The following is a 13,916-nucleotide window of genomic DNA, read 5'->3' on the forward strand; positions in this document are numbered from 1 at the left end:
CAGACGGGAAGAAAAAATGGTACCAGCCTGAAGACCCCCAATTTAAAGTCTCTCTAGGAGTGTTTCCCACCTCCAGCTCCCAGGAGGTTTTAAGTTCTTGCAAATGTCCTCCCTTACCTTCTCAAAGCCCCGGCCTCGTCCCTTCCCTTCCGGGCCTCTCGGCTTCCGAGCCGCCCCAGCCCTTGGACCCCTACCCCGCCCGCGGAGACTACAAGTCCCGGCGTGCCCAGCGCGCCCGGCCGGCTGCATTGGGGCTGGGCGCGTGGCGGCCGGCGAGCTCTGTGCGGGGTAAAGCCTCCCGGCGCCGGCCATGCGGGGAGGTAAGTGATCCGCTCGTGCTGCGAGCGCGCTGGGAACGCGCCCGTCTTCCCCCCCTCTCCAGGATGGAAGGAAACGAAGAAAGCCACAATAAAAACCGCCCTGCCCTCCCTCGTCTCTGCTGTGTGTCCGGTGCTCCTACAGCTTGTTGCACCCCCGAGCGTGGAATCTGTCACCCTGGAGTGGAACTGGGGGCAGAAGCGTGCCCGGCTCCGCGGAGAGCTGCGGCTCACCGCGGGCTGCGGAGCAGAGCTCGCAGGATGGGACCGGGAGGTGGCACGGCTCGGCTGGGCGCACAGCGAGCGCCACACCCCCCTACTCCCTTTCCAAAGACGAGCTCCCCCGGGGAGTCCCCAGTCTCAAGGACGAACGGTTTCTTCTGGAAAGTCTTAGCCAGAAACTTTCCCCTCTGTCACCAGTGCCACAAGCGAGTCGTTTGGCTATCGGACGGGACCGGCTGGTCCAAGAGACTCTCTGGCATTTCCCCTGCTGCCCTCTGTTCTGCCCCCACTGCCCCCTCTCCAGGCCCTCCTTAGTTTTCCTTGAGATGCCCTTGGGGACCCGTTGAGCTCGGCCGTGCCCTCGGGCGGCTTCTCGAGATTACTTCTGCAGCCCTGTGCACCCAGGTCTGCGCTCTGGGACGCGGGCTGGATGCGCCTGTGGGCCCACTCCTGGAGACAAGGCCGGCGGGAGGTTCCTGGGGGAGGGCACTGGGTCTCTGGGGGATGAGTGCGGATCAATAAAAGCAGCCGATCGAGGCGCCAGTTTCCCGTCCTTTCTGACCCATCTCCCCTGCTATCTGAGCCCATTCCCAAGTGTCCAGGAAAGTTCTGCTCCAGAATCCTAGCACAAGGATCTCCGAAGTTATTTTAGCACATCCCATGATATCCTGGATCAGAAGATCTTGTCGGTTTGCATGTGTATCTCTCATTCTACGCTTACACACTACAGACACACATACACACAAACACCGTGCACACTACACATTCTGCCAACACACAAATACCACACACTACACACACCACAAACACTCACATATTACACAGCGTACACATACACTCATCACACACATTGCCTTTATGCTATGCACCACACACAACCAGACACCACCCTACACACAAACACACAATTTTTATTAGCAGAGGGTTAATATCAAACAGTTTGGTGGAGGGAGTGAAGAGGAAGTGGTTGAGTACTAGTATATATACTTATACCTACAAATGTCAGTTTATTCCAAAGTTAGAAACTAGCTGATGAGTGAAACCTCCTGTTGTCAGAATTTGTGGCTCATTTTGTATAAAATGGGATTGATTTTTCACAACACCTCCTGAAACCCATACCCTTGTGTAACAGGCAAACTTTTGATCACAGCAGGCAAGACAGGAAGGGATGTCCATTTTTATATGTAGGAAGAAATTCCTGGAGAAACTTCACAGAATCCTTTCTCCTGTGAGTGTGTCTAAGGAAGAGTCAGCATAACTACATTTTCTTTGCCTCTTTCCTTTCAAGAGTGGCGTGCTGAACCTGATTTTTTTCTGAGCAGTGGCATGACAGTGCTGTCAGGACACCCTGTTCTCTATCCCTTGCCCTCAGGACTCACAGCCCAGCGCCCTTCCATTTGAATTTAGTTGTAGAACAGTTGAGAAATTTCAGATCAAACCCAAAAGCGTTATGGAATCTGTTGGTGAAAGAGTGCTCTATCTCCAGAAGAGTTCATCATTTTGATCAGTGGTGGTAAAACAAACAAAAAAACCCCACCTGTTTGAGCCGTGCTTAAAAAACGTTACTCAAAAATATAAGAACATTTAGAATTCTTTCCTAAATTATTATTATTTGCTCTTTCAAGGGGGCAATGGCAAAGATGGGCAGAGACAGCCCTTGAAATTTTTCTCAGCGACGATCTTTCAAGAAGTTGAAAATTTCTAGTATAATTTCTGCAATAAGTAAGGGGAAAAACTTGACTTTGAAATTCAGGTTGCAAATTTGGATCATAGTTGCTGATCTTCTAGTACCCTTAAAAAGTACTAAAGAAAAGGGAGACCAGCAGCTTTCTCCTCAATTCTGCCTGAAGTCTACACACGATTACAGCAGCAGATGACTTTTTCTAGGATCCTTCTTGAGAACCTGTAATTCTCTGCCCTACCTTGAGAGGTTTTGTTGACATCTTGACCTAAAAGTGTGCAAATATTGATTGGTGTTTATTTCACTGACAACCATTTATGTTTCTAGTGTATGTACAGCACATTTGTGGAATGGGAATGTTTCCCTTGAGCACTAGTTCCCAGCCAAGCAAGCAAGAGAACTGTGAGGTTGACCGGGGTAACTTAATCAAAAGATCGTGCCCAGCCCCTACTCCATCTCCCACTTACCAGAACTGGGACCTAGGATGGTGGTGGAAGATGCTATGAATTTGGGGGCTGGCACAAGATCTTCTTTTTCATATGTAACTAATATAGTACCAGGTGCTCATAGAAAATAAGTGTTGAATCTGTTGAATTATGCTTTTTACGCAACTGGGATAAACAGTTATAATGAAACCTCCCAGACTAATTGTTTTTGTTTTGTAGAATAAGGTTTGTTTTATTTTGAATTTTTTGCTGACTTCATCTGGTAGGATGAATGCCAAAATTGAAGAATGTGGGCATTCTCAGGAGATCTGGTCATCTACTTTGCATCCTCTCTGAAATATGTTACTTCCTGCATAATGAAATAAAAGGATTTTCGTCTAGGCAGTGCTTTCCTTATTCTCACAAAGAGATTACTTAAAAGCCAGCCCTGGAAACTTTGTTGGCAAGTCTCAACTAGGAAGAAAGGGTAACAGGACTGCAGCTTCTGGGTGTTCACTGGGTATAGCGCCTAAGCACCAGGCTTTCTCTTATTTTCTCTTTTCTCCTACAGGAAAGAAAAAGAAATAGTTTGACACATGGCATTCATGCTCAGAACAGCAGCAAAGACATATGATGCAGAAACAATGAAGGGGAGGGAGAAAATAAGAGACTCTTGATATAGCTTGTTTTTCTTTGAACAAGACAGGTGCAGGGAGAATTCTGCAGTTTGGAGACTCATGATTCATTCACTTCCACTAATTGTGCTGAAGGTAGTTAGCAAAAGTGAACAGGCACACTGTAGCTTTAAAAAGTCAGCCATGAACCAGAAGGCAGTTGGTGCAGCTTGTGTGTGATTCCTAACGTCATGTTGGCTGAGAGCCAGCCTGGTTTTATTTCACTGTGTCAAATTGTACCTCCTTATTGAATTCCTTTGCCAGCCTACTTTGTGAAAGAAAACATTGGGGTTTCTTTGGCTGTTCTTGATAAGCCTATAAAAAATGACATGTTTTAGTTGCTTCTAGGTAGGTTTTCTTTTTACTCTTCCACAAAAAGAGAAAATAATAATAAGACAATGTAGTGTGGTGTTGCAGAGTATCATTGTGAGTGTTTTGTTTTGTTTTGTTTCTGAGATGCTTAGAAAATGGTGAATGTGTAACAGTTTCCAACTGAAGTGAAATCATTCTTTTGGCATGGAGTAAGCTGCACTATCTTCTGTCTACTCTGTAACGGTGTGTGGATGTATGTTAATATCTATATGTATCTTAAATGTTGGATTTCTCTATGGATGATCTAAGTGGTTTAGCGACTGGAAGTTTGTGTGTGTGTGTGTGTGTGTGTGTGTGTGTGTGTGTGCGTGCGCGTGTGTATGTATCAGCAGTGAAGATAATCCCACACTTAACAGTATTATTTGTTAATCATCTACTTCTCTAACAGTGATAAAATCTTGTGAATATACTAAATGAATGATGCACTTGTCATGTCAGAGTAATCCCTAGGGGAAGGAGTGCCGAAGTATGAAGTGATTTGAGAGGAAATGTATTTAATTTATGGCTTCAGCTGCAGAAGAACAAGCACGTTTCAGAACTAGTTTTTTTTTTTTTTTCCAGCAGTTTTGTTCATAGATTTTTCATCTTGCTAATTGCATATTAATTGTGGAGGGATTTTATTTTTTCAGTCCTCTTCCTACTAAACAAAAAGACAAAGTGATGGATGCTACTATATCTCCTTGAATGTTTTGATGATTTTTATATAAATCTAACGAGTTGCCTACCCTGTCTTACACACACACACACACACACACACACACACACACACACCAGTACCACCTTTCTGTGCTAAGGGCTATCTGACATTTTTGTGAGCTTCCAGATTTACCACAGTGTGGCCATCTCACAGACGGGTTTTTGAGGTTTTCATTGAGAATATGTGAGGTAGGGGAATACTTGCTGACGAAAGCTTTAAGTGCTCTTTTGCATCGCAATGAAAAAACAGAGGAGCAGTGGGAGTGGACAGAAAAACAAATACAGTAAGAAAAGAAGAAATCATAGCCCGTGGTGGGAAGGGGACGAAAAGGGGGATTGTTTTTCTCGACTTTGACTCATTTATAAGTTACAATGTCTTAAGTGAGAGCTTGGCACCTGGAGGAAGCTGTGCCAGTTCACTCAGCACTTGTTTTGAACGAGGATTCAATTTCATTTGCAAATGCTTATTGTCAAGGCAGGGAGTGCCAGTACAGATGAAAGCACACCCCAATAGTCTCCTCCAGTTCTTTAGGTTTAATCACGTCTCTCCAGTCGCTCAGGGAACTAGAGATGTAAGCAAACATACATGAACTGGTGTGAGGCTGTAAAAGGGGCCATTATGTTTCCGATTCAGAATATATATTCTTCTCTCACTTTCTAAGAATTAAACACAAGCTTTTCTCCCTTATTGATTAGTTGCTGAAGTAAAGGAAACCTGCAGCCTCCCCATGCTATCTGTTGACATGGAAAACAAGGAAAATGGCTCTGTCGGTGTAAAAAAGTAAGTGAAACTGGCTTGTGAGTTCTGCTTCTACAAACAACAGAGGGACTTGGGTTCTATTTTTATACTTCTTGCTTATCGAGTACAATACACTGTTTGGGGGTTGTCTTGGTTGATGGGTCTACACTGGCCACCAACCTCCCCTCTCCCCCCAGCTCCACTTGCCTTTTTCTGTATCCATTTCTAAGACAGAGATGACTCAGACATCAAACTGTGCATCAAGGTTTACTGTATCAGCCTTTGGAACAGGGCGGGTTGAAGATTCCAGCCCTGAGTTCTGTATACTGAAACAAAAACACAGAGCAAACATAGACTCTGCCTCCCAAGTCCACAGGCTACACAGAGGGGTGAGGTGGTGGTAGGAGGAAACAGAAAAGAGAGTTTGAGTCTTTTTTAATAAAATCACCCCTCTCAAAACTGAAAGCTATAGGGAGAGAAGGAAAAAAGCGTCAGTAAGAATATTAAGTTTAACGACTTCTCTGTCCTAATTTTATGAACTTGAATGTGAAACATTTCCATATATACCATAGTCTTCTCTTTTTACATCTGTTCTTACAGTTGAAACTTGTGTTTATATTTATTGTGAGTTATATGCTTGATTCTTTTAAATAAGAACATTTAGTTGCATTATGTAGCGTATTCTGAAACACGCTACTTATTTCAGAGTAACTCATAAAATATCTGTAAGTATATGAAAAAATGTATATTCTCTTTTATGAGTTATATTTTAGCTATAACCACTTTGCTTACAAGGTAAAAGTATGTTTCGAGACAGTGCTGTCTGTTTCATTTTTCCCATGTCAGTTTAAAATTGCCTTCAACTTGAGCTTTGGAAGAAACTAATTAAATGTAATCCATAGAAGCTGTGATACCTAAGTGAGGAAATAGTGTGCTATATATGTTTATGAATAGAAGGTGTATTTTACATTAAACTTACATTAAACTTAATAAAATCTGCTTTTAAAACTTCTCCCGTGGGCTTCCCTGGTGGCGCAGTGGTTGAGAGTCCGCCTGCCGATGCAGGGGACACGGGTTCGTAACCCGGTCCGGGAAGATCCCACATGCCGCGGAGCGGCTCGGCCCGTGAGCCATGGCCGCTGAGCCTGCGCGTCCAGAGCCTGTGCTCCGCAACGGGAGAGGCCACAACAGTGAGAGGCCCGCGTACCACAAAAAAAACACCAAAAAACAAAAAAAAACTTCTCCTGTAATTTATATATCAGTGCCATGCTGCCATGCTTATTTCCAGTTTTGAAGTTTGGAGTAGGTAGATGGAGGAGGAATGAAAGAAACAGATGCTTTTTCAATGTGTTAGTTAGATCAGCTGCTCTGAGCAGTGATGAAAATGCCCTACACTTGTACTGTCCACAATGATAGCCATGACCTGCATGTGGCAATTAAAAACTTGAAATGTGACTAGTGTAACTGATGAACTGAACTTTTAATTTTACTCAGTTTAAATCAACTTTAAAAGTTAACAGCTTCATTGAAATATAACTGACATATAATAAACTGCATGTGTTTAAAGTATAAAATTTGATAAGTTTTGACATTTGTATACAGCCATGAAACCATTACCAAAATTAGGATAAACATATCTATCACCCACAAAGGTTCCTCATAAACCTTTGTAATTTCTCCTTCCTGCCCTTCCCTTCCCTCATATCCCCAGGCAACCACTGATAAGCTATCACTGTAGATTAGTTTACTTTTTCTAGATTTTTATATAAGTGGAATTATTCATAATATACTTTTTTGGGAGGAGGGAATGGATCTGATTTCTTTCACCCAGAATAATTAATTTGGGATTTATTCATGTTATAGTGTGTATCAATAGCTTGTTGCTTTTTATTACTGAGTAGTATTTTATTGTATGGATATACAATACTTTGTTCACTGTTTATCCACCCACTTGTTGATGGACATTTGGATCGTTTCCATTTTTTTTAGGGATTACAATTAAAGCCACTTTGGTCACTTGTGTACAGGTCTATGTGTGGACATACTCATTTCTCTTGGATAAATCTCTGGGAATGAAGTGGCTGGGCTGTGTGGTAGGTGTATGTTAAACTTTGTAAGAAATTGCCAAACTGTTTTCCAAACTAGTTGTCCCATTTTACATTCCCACCAGCAGTGTGAGCATTCCAGTTGTTCTATATGCTCAGGAACTTGGTGTGATCACTGCTCTTTATGTCATTAGTTGTGGTTTTAATTTTCATTTCCCTAATGACCGATGATGTTGAGCATTTTTTCATGTGCTTATTTTATCCATAGACTTCTTAAGTACTGTTCAAATCTTTTGTCCATTTCTTATTGGGCTGGTTTTTTAATATATTATTGCGTAGAGTTTTTATATATTCTGGATACAAATCCTTTATCATGTACATGATTTGAAAATATTTTCTTGTGGTGTGTGATTTTTTTTTCATTCTCTCTACAGTGCCTTTCAAAGAGCAGAAGTTTTAAATTTTGATGAAGTCCAGTTTATCAATTTTTTATTTTATGGATAGTGCTTTTGGTGTCACATCTAAGAAATATTTGCCTCACCCAAGGTCACAAAGATTTTCTCTTATGTTTTCTTAGATTTGGGACTATGATTTTTTTTTTTTTTTTTTTTTTTTTTTTTTTTTTCCTGCGGTACGTGGGCCTCTCACTGTTGTGGCCTCTCCCGTTGCAGAGCACAGGCTCCGGATGCGCAGGCTCAGCGGCCATGGCTCACGGGCCCAGCCGCTCCGCGGCATGTGGGATCTTCCCTGACCGGGGCACGAACCCGTGTCCCCTGCATCGGCAGGCGGACTCTCAACCACTGCGCCACCAGGGAAGCCCGGACTATGATTTTTGAGTTAATTTTTGTGCATGGTATGGGATAAGGATTAAAGTCTTTCTTTTGGTGGTGGTCACAGTGGTTGTTTTTTTTGCCTGTGGATATCCAGTTGTTCCAGCGCCATTTGTTGAATTGTCTGTGCAACTTTGTTGAAAAATAATTGATCATATATGTGTAGATCTATTTCTGGACTCTAGTTTATTCAAATGATATTTTTGTATATATTTATGCCAATACAACACTGTTTGGATAACTATAGCTTTATAATATACCTTGAAATCAGGTAGTATTAGCCATCCAACTTGTTCTTTTTGGAACTAGTTTTGGCACTCCTAGTCCTTTGAATTTCCATATAAATTTTAGAATCAGCTTGTCAGTTTCTACCAGAAAGATGCCTGCTGGTGATTTGATTGGCATTGCATTGAATTATAGATCAATTTAAGGAGAATTGACATCTTAGCAATATCGTGTTTTCCAACTCATTAACATAGCATTTTTCTCTGTTAACTTAGGTCTTCTTTAATTTCTCTTAGCAATGTTGTATAGTTTTCAGTGTGCAGGTCTTACACATCTTTTGTCTATATCCCTACATGTTTCATATTTTTATGCTATTATTAATGGAAGTGCTTTTTAAATTTAAATTTCCAGTTGTTTGTTGTAGTATATAGAAATACAATTGATTTTTTTTATATTGACCTTGTATCCTACAACCTTGCTAAACTCATTTATTACTTCTAGTGGCTTTTTCATAGATTCTATCAGATATTTCACATAGACAGTTATGTTTTGTGAGTAAAGACAGTTTTACTTTTTCCTTCCCAGTGTGGATGCCTTTCATTTCTTTTTCCTACCTTATTGAACTGAATAGGACCTCCACTAAAAAGCTGAATAGAAGTGGTGAGATTAGACATCCTAATTTTGTTCCTGATGTTAAGAGAAAACGTTTACTCTTTTCCTTGTCTTTGTTCTTCTGTATAAATGTGTCTTTCTTTTCTGTCTGCTTTTAAAATTTTCTCTTTATCGTTTATTTTTGAGCAATTTGATTATGAGACTCCGTGTAGTTTTCTCCATCTTTCTTGTGTTTGAAGTTTGTTTTGTGTTTTGGATTTGTGGACTTAGTTTAGAAGTTTTCAACCATTATTTTTCAAATTTTTTTTAGTCCCCCTCCACTTCTCCTTTGGGGACTCCAGTTATAGGTTTATTTAATCGTTTGATATTGTCCCACAATTCACTGATGCCCTGTTAATTTTTTTCCAGTCTTTCTTCTGTGTTTCATTTTGGATAGTTTCTACTGCCTCCCCTTCAAGTTCACTAATCTTTTCTTCTGAAATGTATAATCTCTTGTTAATCCCACCCAATGCATTTTTCATTTCAGATGATGTAGTTTTCATCTCTAGAAGTTCAACTTGGTCTTTTTTTTATATCTTCCATGTCTTCACTTAACATGTTCTTCCCTCTAGCTTCTGAACATATGAAATATATTCATAATAATTGTTTCAACATCCTTGTCTACTAATTCTATCATTTCTCAGTCAGCTTCAGTTGATTGGCTTTTCTCTTCATTATGGGTCATATTTTTCTGCTTCTTTGCATGCCTGGTAATTTTTTATTATAAGTCAGGTATTGTGAATTTTACTTTGTTAGGTGTTGGATATTTTTGTATTCCTATAAATATTCCTGATCTTTGTCCTGGGATGTGCCTAAATTACTTGGAAACAAACAATTTGATTCTTTTAAGCATTGTTGTGCAGGACTAGAGCTGTATTTAAGGGTATTTTCCCCCTTTTATTGAAGTAAGACCCATCTTTGTACTCTAACCAATGCTCCTGAATGATGAGATTTTCCTCTCTGGCAGATGGAAACAGGCACCATTCCCATCTCTGTGTGATCTCTAAGGATTGTTTCTCTTTTTCGTGGTTCTTTCCCAAGCCTGTTTCCTCATGTGTATGTGATAATCAGTACTCTGCTGAGCGCTTGACGGGAAGCCTCTACACCTCTCCAGAGTTCTCTCTGTGTAGCTCTCTCCTCTCTAGAACTCTTTCCTGGGCACAGCCTAAAATCTCTCTTCAGGCAGAAAGTGGATACGGCTTACCTTGCTTGTTTCCCATCCCTCAGGGGTCACTGTTCTTTATTGCCTATGTCCAGTGAATGCCTTGAGTGCCATTCTCATACATCTTGTCTATTTTTTTAGTTGTTTTAGGCAGAAGGGTAAATCTGGGCCCCGTTACTCCATCTTGATCAGAAATAGAAGTTGCAGTTAATTTATATAGCCAAGTGGCTATCGGCTAACATGTTGGGCAGGGTAGAGTTAGATTATAATACAGAATTCCTAAACATAGAGTTTTAAGGCTCTTTCTGAGATCTACCCAAACTGGGGCTCACAGTTGCTTCCATTTTGTTTTCCAGATATGGAAAATATAGTTGTTTACTAGGGAATGTACTTCACAAAGGGTCATTTCCAAAGAAGCCTAGGGTAATGGCTCTTATTCACTGGCCACATGCTCCTGATCAGAGCTTTAGTTTTATAAGGCTACTATTTATGGTGTCCCTTTTCTGTGTCTAGCATTTCGTGTGAGCCTTGTTAATCCTCACAACCATATTTTGAGGTATGTGCTATAATTGCCACTTTATAGTGGAGAATACCAAAGCTCCAGGAGGTAAAAGACCTTTTAAGAGTTCAGAGCTAAGGAGTGCTGGTGCTGGTATTCGGGTTCTGAAGCCTGAGTCCTTTCTTCTGCACTAGGGTGACTAGGTTGTTTAAAGGTGGCTTTCAGTCACTTTCACCAGAGGTATGGCTCTCACTACCAGGAGGCTATAGAAGCCTATTTTTGTCTCCAAGATTTGTAGATGTTGCAAACGTTCAAAAATATGACCATAACAAAGACAGGACTTCCCTTTCCAAAATGGCATATTTCTTCTAAGTACAGAGTATTTTAAAGTCTGTTCTAAGTACTAGGACAGTGATTTCTCAAACTTGAGTTTATGTCACTTGGAAATACAGATTGCTGGGCCACATCTCCAGAGTTTCTGATTCAGCCTGGGAATTTGCATTTTAACATGTTCTCTGGTGATGTTGATGCTGATAATCCAGAGACTTTGGAAAACAATTTGGCATTATTTTCAAGTGTAGAACCATAAAATATTTTATAACTCAGCCATTCTGTTTCTGGATATATACAAGTGCTGCTCAGTAGAAATGATATTTGAGACATGTATGTAATTTAAAATTTTCTAGTGGTCATATTTAAACAGATGAAATTAATTTTAGTATATTTTATATTTGACTGAAAATACCCAAGATGTTATCATTTTGAACTGTAATCAATATAGCATATTATGAATGAGATAGTTTACATTTTTCATGCTAAATTTTATAAATCCACTATGTATTTTATACTTAGAGTATGTCTCAATTTGGATGCCAAATTTTTATTAGAAATGCTTGATCTCTATTAGATTTCATAAAATTTGCAATCGAAAAAGCAGAATCACATACCCTAATAATTCCAAACATACCTAAAAGTCCCAATAAATTAACCACATACCAAAAAATTATTTTCTCTTAATGTATGCATGTACATTAACACAACTGGTTCTTCTTTTTTTTTAGAAGATTTGATTTGACTTTGAAGCAATAGCATTAGTTTCAAAACTATCTCTGTCCAAGTTAAATAAATTTACTGATACTTAAGTCATATTTTTAACATTAAATTCAAAAGGGTATTGCATAAATTTATAAGCAACTATAAATTTATCAATGTCAGCAAATCATTCTTCAACTTTTTCTTAAAATTGATTTATGTTAGAAAATGTGTAAAATTAATTTCATTGTATTGTACTCTGAAAAGTTTCAATTTTAACACGAAATTTTGTGCCTGTTTAGCTAGGTTAGCTAGGCTACAAATCAGCATTTCCTTTTTTTTTTAGGAGCTTCAAATTAAGCTCATTTACATGTAGTCTGATATCAATGAGAAAATATAAATTACTCTGCCATTTTTTTGTCTTTAAGTATTTTTTGTCTTTAATTATTGAATATTTGGAAAGCATTTTTTTGTTTTAATGAAACCTTGAGTTGGACTTAACAATACAATAAATCTTTGTATATTTCTTCCATGACTTAACCAACAAGTACAGGCAAAGAACACAGATATTAAATGTATTGTGTTCTATTTCTTTTAAGAATTCCATTGTCTGGCATTGATCCATAGCATTTGCAAATATTTACTGAATGATTTAACAATGGTATACATGACACTTTTCAGGAATCTGCTTTAGAAGACTGAACATTAGTATCATACAGATACAGAATCAGCTCAGATTCTGTTTAAAATCACTTCAAAATGTTTCATTGTACATTTAATTTTGATTACAGGTGACTAATGTCATCAATTCTTTTTGACTGTTGAGAAGCAAGTTACCAAATTCACTATGTCTTTGCTAAAAATGTCTCTTAATATTGTCCATTTTTTAAACAACAAACAGCTTTTTTCCTTTTGCTCTGCTCCAACAAATTGCAATTGCTGTTCATCATGAAATTTCCGACATACTTTTAGCCAGGCTCCTTTTTCTTTACTATTCTGGTTCTAGTGCTACTTTCTGCATCTCCTTTTGATTCTGCATCAGTAATATGCCTCCTTTTCATTATTTTATTTCATTTTATTTTTATTGGATTATAGTTGCTTTACACTGCTGTGTCAGTTTCTGCTGTACAGCAAAGTGAATCAGCCATATGTATATATATATCCCCTCGTTTTTGGATTTCCTTGCCATTTAGGTCACCACAAGGCACTTAGTAGAGTTCCCTGTGCTATACAGTAGGTTCTCATTAGTTACCTATTTTATACATACTGGGGTATATATGTCAATCCCCGTGTGCCAATTCATCCCACCACCCCCTTCCCTCTTGGTATCCATACACTCGTTCTCTACAACTGTGTCTCTATTTCTGCTTTGCAAATAAGATCATCTAAACCATTTTTCTAGATTCCACATATAAGTGTGAATATACTATATTTGTTTTTCTCTTTCTGACCTCACTCTGAATGACAGTCTGTAGGTCCACCCAGGTCTCTGGAAATAACACAATTTCGTTCCTTTGTATGACTGAGTAATATTCCATTCTATATATGTACCACATCTTCTTTAGCTGTTTCTCTGTTGATGGACATTTAGGTTGCTTCCATGTCCTGGCTGTTGTAAATAGTGCTGCAATGAACATTTGGGTGCATATGTCTTTTTGAATTATGGTTTTCTCTGGGTATATGCCCAGTAGTGGGATTGTTGGATCATATAGTAGTTCTATTTTTAGTTTTTTAAGAATGTCCATACTGTTCTCCATAGTGGCTTTGTCAATTTACATTCCCACCAACAGTGTAAGACTGTTGCCTTTTCTCCACACCCTCTCCACCATTTATTGTTTGTAGATTTTTTAATGATGGCCATTCTGACTGGTGTGATATGATATCTCATTGTAGTTTTGATTTGCATTTCTCTAATAATTAGTGATATTGAGCATCTTTTCATGTGTTTGTTGGCCATCTGTATGTCTTCTTTGGAGAAATGTCTATTTAAGTCTTCACCCATTTTTGCATTGTGTTGTTTGTTTTTTTGATATTGAGCTGCATGGGCTGTTTGTATATTTTGGAGATTAATCCTATGTCAGTTGCTTCATTTGCAAATATTTTCTCCCAATCTGAAGGTTGTCTTTTCGTCTTGTTTATGGTTTCCTTGGCTGTGCAAAAGCTTTTAAGTTTCATTAAGACCCATTTGTTATTTTTGTTTTCATTACTCTAGGAGGTGGGTCAAAAACGGTCTTGCTGCAATTTATGTCAAAGAGTGTTCTGCCTATGTTTTCCTCTCAGAGTTTCATAGTGTCTGGCCTTACATTTAGGTCTTCAATCCATTCTGAGTTTATTTTTGTGTATGGT

At 39.2% G+C, this 13,916-nt stretch overlaps 1 protein-coding gene across 3 annotated transcripts in view; it reads left to right on the plus strand.

The window, feature by feature from the left end:
- The first annotated feature begins 310 nt into the window (after positions 1–310).
- Positions 311–13,916, plus strand: part of SAMD13 (sterile alpha motif domain containing 13) — a 48,109-nt gene continuing 34,503 nt past the window's right edge. The window contains exons 1-2 of one of the 3 annotated variants that reach the window (XM_027114527.1): positions 311–320; positions 5,084–5,168. In XM_027114527.1, the coding sequence (XP_026970328.1) occupies positions 311–320; positions 5,084–5,168 (95 nt within the window). Of the gene's footprint in view, positions 321–3,471; positions 3,668–4,534; positions 4,577–5,083; positions 5,169–13,916 lie in introns of those variants that run through there. The other 2 variants (XM_027114528.1, XM_027114529.1) reach the window with 2 other exon arrangements.

The sequence above is a fragment of the Aethalodelphis obliquidens genome, unplaced genomic scaffold (assembly GCF_003676395.1).
Source record: "Aethalodelphis obliquidens isolate GAN/ISIS:26980383/991018 unplaced genomic scaffold, ASM367639v1 scaffold13, whole genome shotgun sequence".
NCBI classification, from domain to species: Eukaryota; Metazoa; Chordata; class Mammalia; order Artiodactyla; family Delphinidae; genus Aethalodelphis; species Aethalodelphis obliquidens.